This window comes from Agrilus planipennis, unplaced genomic scaffold, assembly GCF_000699045.2.
Source record: "Agrilus planipennis isolate EAB-ADULT unplaced genomic scaffold, Apla_2.0 scaffold26, whole genome shotgun sequence".
NCBI classification, from domain to species: Eukaryota; Metazoa; Arthropoda; class Insecta; order Coleoptera; family Buprestidae; genus Agrilus; species Agrilus planipennis.
In genome coordinates, this window is record NW_020439469.1 from 869,630 (window position 1) to 876,671 (window position 7,042).

Consider the following 7,042-nt stretch of genomic DNA (forward strand, 5'->3'; position numbering starts at 1 on the left):
TTATTACTTCTTGTTTTCTTTTTTTATTATATTCTCACTGCAGTCACCACGCATGCCGAGATTAAAAACTCGAGAAGCACTGTATATTAATGAATCAGTATTATGTGACCTATTAAAAATAAAATAATAAATATGTAATATACTGAGAATAGCGTTTTTTTCACATCAATATTCAGTTTTACGAAATCGCCTAAAAAATTCAAGATGGTACGTGAGCTTCCATAGGTGTCTTGACTATGAAGATTAGAATATTAGGACTTTGGGTTTTGCACTGCATCACAGCATCTTCAGATGTTCATCATGAAATACGGTTTAAAACACGAATGTTTTTAAGTTAGTAATTTAAAATTTTTCCAAGTAATTTACTTAATTTAAATTATGTACATCAAAATATATAACATTTAACTTGTTTGTGATAAAAATAATGTGTTTAAAAATTTTTGCTGTCTGATGAGTTCCGAAAATCGATCGAAACGTTGCAGAACTATGGACATATTTCCGATATTATTGTCTATGCCTAATTTATGTTCACCACAACTGTTATCCCATTCCTACATGTTTTTTTTTGTTCCCTAGTATCTACTTTATTATTTGAAGAAGTGTTTTGGCTTCATTTTAATCTTAATAAGATGATATTGAGTTATATCGAGTTAAATAGATCCACTTCTGAGTAGTTTTGAGCTCTTTTGAAGCGGAGTGGTGTAATTATATTTTAAGGATAAACTTTTATCATTAAATATTTTAAATTGCATGCATACTACAATGCATTATTTATTTTTTCTCATTCTAAGAGGTATAAGGGTACTTCGTATGTACATTAATTGTCTTTCTATGGCATTACACAAATTTACTTAAAATTATTTATTTTTTTGATAATTTACCAAAATTCTACCATTTAAAATAATTAGGTATTAATTAATTAATTAATCGCTGTCTTCATGCCTCCTTGACTTTTTCTTTTTGTGAGATCTTCTACTAGGGCTTCTAGACCTAGATTTATGTCTCTTTGATCTACTTCTTGATCTCTCTCTCCTATGAGATCTTTCCCTATCCCTTGATTTTTCATGTTCCCTTCGATTTGACTCTCTCTCCTTTGTTTTTTCTCGTGAATGTGACCTTACTGGTGAAGCTTCTTTTGTAGGAGGAGGGACAGTTATAAAAGGTGGAGGACCCATATTAACAGGTGGTATAGGAGCTGGCACAACAGGGGCAGGCCCAGGGGTTAATGCTTTAATTTCTGTTGGTTGCCATGCTGGATTAGGTTCAGTACCCCATTGACAGTCCTGTGTTGGTTCATAACCCCCATAGAAAGGCTCTGGTTCTGGATTGAAGCCAAATTCTGGTTGGAATTCTTCAAAGTTTCCTGAAGGTGGCGGTACTGTTAAATCTGGAAATCCTGGTTTTCTGCTGTATTCTCTTCTATCAGCTGTCATGACTTGAATGACATTTTCTTTTGGAGGTTCAGTTTTTCCTAAAGTGCCAGGAACTCGAGTTGCAGCTCCACCAATTACGTCAATTGCTCCAGTCATTCGTCTTCCAGGAGGAGGACCTGCTTTACGAATTCCTATAACACATAATTACAACAGAAACATTGAAAGTAATTGAGGATATATATCCTTTACCTGTGTAATTGCCTGAATATTTACTGTTATCATTTAATATGGGTACAGGCCCTCTTGGCATTCCTATTGAATTTAATGGTACCAGCCCAGACCCTGATTCATTTAAACGCATTCTCTTCTGTCTTTCGCAGTAGGCTCTCCAAGTATCTTCGTTAAATCCATAATTAAAGTAATCTGTTATATCTGCTCCTGGTTTCCGCCATGGTTTATCTTCTAAAGAATCTAAATTATATTCCACTGCAGGAACTCCGTTTATCATCCCAGGTTGATCAAATTCTTCAACAGAAAACTTTCCTGTTTGAGGTGCTTGTGGAATTTTGTCTCCTTTTGTCGTTGAAGTTAATAAACCACCTCTTTTTATATTTAAAGAGGTATATGCAGGACTGGTTTTAATATCACCAATAACTACATTAACATCATCGTCGCTATCCTCATCGTAATCACCCTCTTCTTTTTCGCTGCCTTCTTCACCATTCTGCTTTTCGACTTCACCATTATCTTTAGCTGCCTCTTCTTCGGTTGATTGCTCTGTATGTTCGGCATCCGTTTGATCGGCGTTATTTTGACTATTTTCATTTTCTTGGTCCTTCTTTTCTTCTTCATCTTGTTTTTCTTGACTTTCTTCGACAGCTTTTTCTGCTGTTTCTTGAGGCAAAATTTCAGAGTGATCTCCATACAACCATTTATCATCATTTTCAGCATCATCGGCCATTTTAATATTTTTAATAAATAATACTCAACGATTACTCTATTTTAAATAATTGTAATACTATAAAAACTGTGGTTATTTTTTAGATTTTCATTATATCTTTAAATTCTTATTTTTTAGTAATCCATAACTAGAAATAAACAGATTCCCACACTGAAAGAAACATAACCTCAAATTTAAGATAATGTCTCCACTATCCTACTCCTACGAGGCTGTGTCTCAACACTAGATTCTACTTGTTACTACTACAGTTTACTCAGTTTACCATTTACACTAATCGTAAATATATACTTAGGTACCAAGGAGCCATAGGCATTCTTTGAGAAATGGAATGTAATAATTGCATATTTCTTTAATCTAACTAATCTTAAATATTTGTAACTTCAAAACTACCATAATCATTTTTAAATTGTCAAATGTATTATTACGACATTTTCTTTGTTTGGACATAAATTCCTGGTATTAAAATTTTTCAAGAACATATAAAATAGACTATGTACACTTGCTCACGTTGCGGGCGTCAAGTATATTATGCTGAAATAAAAAGTGCTGGTGGTAAAGTTTATCATTCGTTTTGTTATCAGTGTTGTAAGTAGAATTGCAAGTAAATAGTAAAATACGTAGGTTCATTTTTCAATAATTATAGCGTTTTATTAAAGATTGTTGTAAAAGACTTCTAGACTCTTGTACAGTTAACATATATAACGGAGAAATTTTTTGTAACGGCTGTTATAGGAATATTTTTAATCCCAGATTAAATCGTTACAAATTTCCGGAGCAAATAAAATCTACTAGATGCGTTAATTCAGGTATAATTTAGCTGCCAAAGTAAGATCTACTTTGCTAATTCATGTTGTTGTAGATTCTTCTGTAGGACACCTAACTTTAAAAAAATTACCTAATGAATCGCCATATTGCCGCAGCACAAAAGACAATTCCCCAAATTCACACCGTCTTTCCCCAATAAAATCTGAACATTGTTCACTAAACTCGTTCCAAGATTTTCTTAAAAGTAAAGGAAAAACTTTAAACAAGTAGACAGTCTTTATAATTCGTTTAGTTATATTAAATCAGAATTATACATTTGGGTTTAAAAAAGTTTGAGACAACAAAATCACAAGAGTAATAGTACAAAAAGGTTAGTACAAATTATTTTATTAAAATAATCTGTAGATTAAAATACATATAAAAAATACCCTATGGTGGAAGAACTGTGCAACAAAAAATGATTTCAAATTAATATTGCATATTAATCCACTATTAAGTAACTAACATTGTCATAGGATTTCATATACACCTGTACTATATTTTGGCCGCGGCTTCGCTTGCGTTGATGTTCTAAGTATGTGTCAAAAGTCATGGATGACTACATAAAGCTAATTTTTGTATTCCTCGGGAACACCATTTTTTTTCTGGATAAAAGGTACCATACGTCCTTTTCTATACCACTGACAATGTGTCTAAAAAATTTCATGATGATTGATGGAATAGTTAAGGCGTGAAATCGACCACATAAAACTAATTGTTATATCCGTCGGATCAGTATTTTTTTCTGGATAAAACGTACCCTATGTAATACTTTTCTGTACCCCTGGCAACGTATATACAAAATTTCATGACGATCGATTGAATAGTTACGGCGTAAAATCGACCACATTGAACTAATTTTTCTATCCCTCTGGATCAGTCTATTTTTCTAGATAAAAGGTAAAGTATGTCCCTTTCTGTGCCTCTTACAATGTGTACAAAATTTCGAAATGATCGATTGAGTAGTTAAGGGAACTTTTTTTTCCTAGATAAAAGGTGGTGTTATAGGCGAATGATGAGGATACCGTGGATAGAGAAGGTTAGAAATGAAGAGGTATTAGAAAGAATAGGAGAACGGAAGACTCTATGGAAGTCAATCAGAAATAGGCGAGATAGGTTAATAGGACACCTTCTCAGGCATAAAGGTCTAAGCAGAGACATATTAGACGCAGAAACGGGAGTTAGAAGGGGTAGAAGTAGACCTAGATTAGATTAGTGTTCTGAAATAGTTAAGGATGTGGGTTGTTCTAGTTCTAAGGAAATACGAAGATTAGCTTAGGATACGAAAGAGTGGAGGTACGTGTCTAACCAGTCTTAGGACTGACGATCTTATGATGATGAAAAGGTACCCTATGTGCTTTTCTGTACCCCTGACAAATTTCATGACGATCAATTGAATAGTTCCGGCGTGAAATCGACCACATTGAACTAATTTTTTTATCCTTCTGGATCAGTCACTTTTTCTAAATAAAAGGCAAACTTTGTCCCTTTCTGTGCCCATGACAATGTGTCTACAAAATTTCATAATCATCGATTGAGTAGTTAAGGCGAAAAATCGACCACATAAAACTAATTTTTCCATCATCAGAAACAGTTTTTTTTTTCTAAATAATAGGTGCTTTACTGAAAATGTGTGTACAAAATTTCATAATGATCGGTTGAGTAGTTAAGGCGTAAAAAGCCTACCTACAAACAAATGAACAAACAAACAAACCAATCACTATCGCATTTACAATACTAGTTAGGATATTNTTTTTTTGTATACTCTGGTTATGAATAAATGAAATGAAATAAATGAAATGAAATGAAAATTTCATAATGATCGGTTGAGTAGTAGTTAAAGCCTACCTACAAACAAATAAACAAACAAACAAACCAATCACTATCGCATTTACAATACTAGTTAGGATATTAAAAGCTACATTTTTTTCTTAAAAAGTGCCAGATAAACGCAGGAACAATAGCGCAAGTTTAAGTCTAATACACATAAATTTTTAATTTCATATAGGTAGTTATTTTTTTTTAATATTGAGATTTTAAGTATAGTAGTTATTATTATTAGTACATTAAGATGTAACTTAATGAAGACTCTAAGTTTATATATTTTGAGCAAATACCTGAATTAAGTGTGGTATTGTACTATTAAGACAACAATCAAAGTTTTTGCATGCATAAAGTAATTCTAGAATATTTTTTACATTCATTTCGTTGAAGTATTTAGAAGAAGAAGTTTAATTTCAATACATTAAAGTGAATTAAATTTTGAATTAATTTCAACTACTACAGATAACCTCAAAATAATGAGAAAAAATTGTTACTAGTGTCACGCCCTCGCCGGGAATTGAATCCAGGTCCCTGGCTTTACGTCTTATAAACCACGTACCCTTCCCCCCATGTGATTTGCAATAGTTATATCGAAAAAAAATATTCGAATTTAATTTAACATTTTAAATTTGATCATCCTTTCACACTTTAAACACGATCTTTCTTCATTTTTAGAACCAGTAGTGAATCATGTAGGAACTCTTTAACACACCACTGATGACCCTGGATTATGTCACCATCTTCAGATGTGTCTAATAAAGGGTGGATATGTAAACTGTGTTGTTCAAAATTTCGCCGTAGTAGCAAAGTTAAACAAATGAATAAAGGAAAAGCGAAGAACGATCCAAACATTTTGTTCCAAAGTACAATTTCCAGCAAATCGGTAAATGACTTAAACCCGTTTAGCGTATCAGATAATAGAGTTAATTCAGACTATTCAAAGAAGGCACAAAAAGCTAAAACATTTTCCCTCTTCTGTCCAAAATATTATAACTGCGTTGACGTCAGAAACACGTATGGTGGTTCGGCTCTAGAAGGTGGAACTAGTATTGACAAAAAATTGTGTGGAAGTTTGGGTTGGTTTTTGTTTCCAAACAAGTCTCAAATTCAGAACGAAGTCCAATCGAAGAGGACCTCACCTATTACAAACAACACTTGTGACACTGTTATATCCAAAAATACGTCAGAAATCCATCAAAATTGGGAAACACATAAAAATCCATTTGGCATAGAATGTAGAGAAGGGTCTTTAATTTCTAAAGGTCCAAATGATTTACCAGTAAGTGTTAGAGAACAATTTAATGACGATCGCGTTATGAAATGTGGATTTCCATGCAAATTTTCGCCTGAAACTACTAAAATAAGTTTTCCACAGCATACAATTCCAACAAAAGATGCATGTTTGAGTAATTTTAGTACAAATTGTGGCCTGAATTCACTTCCTGCTGCAAGAGAAATTGTAGGTGATCCAAAAGGACAAATAAACGGATTTCATCCATTTAATAGATCTCCTACACTAAAACAGGGGCTTAACAATACAAATATGAGAGGAACGACGAAATTATATGACTATCAGGAATTAGACATGAACAATTGTATGAATGGAGATGCTAATATAAACGGAGATAAACAGATAAAAAATGAATATGGTGAAAATGGTACAAATCCAGACACAAAAGTTGGAGATATCGTTTTCAAAGAACGTGTGCCTGAAGATCTCAAAAACAAAGATATTTTCAATTATCCAGCTGATGATACTTGTGAATTTTCTCAAGTGTTTGAAAACGATGGAAGTGCCTTTGGTCGTTTTGCGTTGTTTTCGAAACTTTGTGACAAGTACAAAACCATAAATAGGCGCTTTACTTTAAAAAGGTGAGTGATAATAAAATTACTTATGGTATATGTATATCCAATTCGTTAAAATTATTCTTATAGTTAAATTACTTGTAGTTATTGTTTTATAAGTAGATAAATCAATATGTGGTCTAAATCGGTTATAACGAACACGAATGTTGTTTATTATAGCCGGGTCATTGTTATAGGCGATTTTTATTTTTTTAGGTAATTAAAAAAAATCGTC

At 32.7% G+C, this 7,042-nt stretch overlaps 1 protein-coding gene across 1 annotated transcript; it reads right to left on the reverse strand.

Moving 5' to 3' along the window:
• Nucleotides 1-736: 736 nt before the first annotated feature.
• On the reverse strand, nucleotides 737-2,381 carry LOC108740260 (pre-mRNA 3'-end-processing factor FIP1-like). Its single transcript, XM_018474519.1, has 2 exons — nucleotides 1,623-2,381; nucleotides 737-1,564 (listed from the first exon to the last, which is right to left on the reverse strand). Exons 1-2 carry the CDS (start codon nucleotides 2,332-2,334, stop codon nucleotides 924-926), a joined length of 1,353 nt encoding a protein of 450 aa, XP_018330021.1. The 5' UTR covers nucleotides 2,335-2,381; the 3' UTR covers nucleotides 737-923.
• Nucleotides 2,382-7,042: the final 4,661 nt, after the last annotated feature.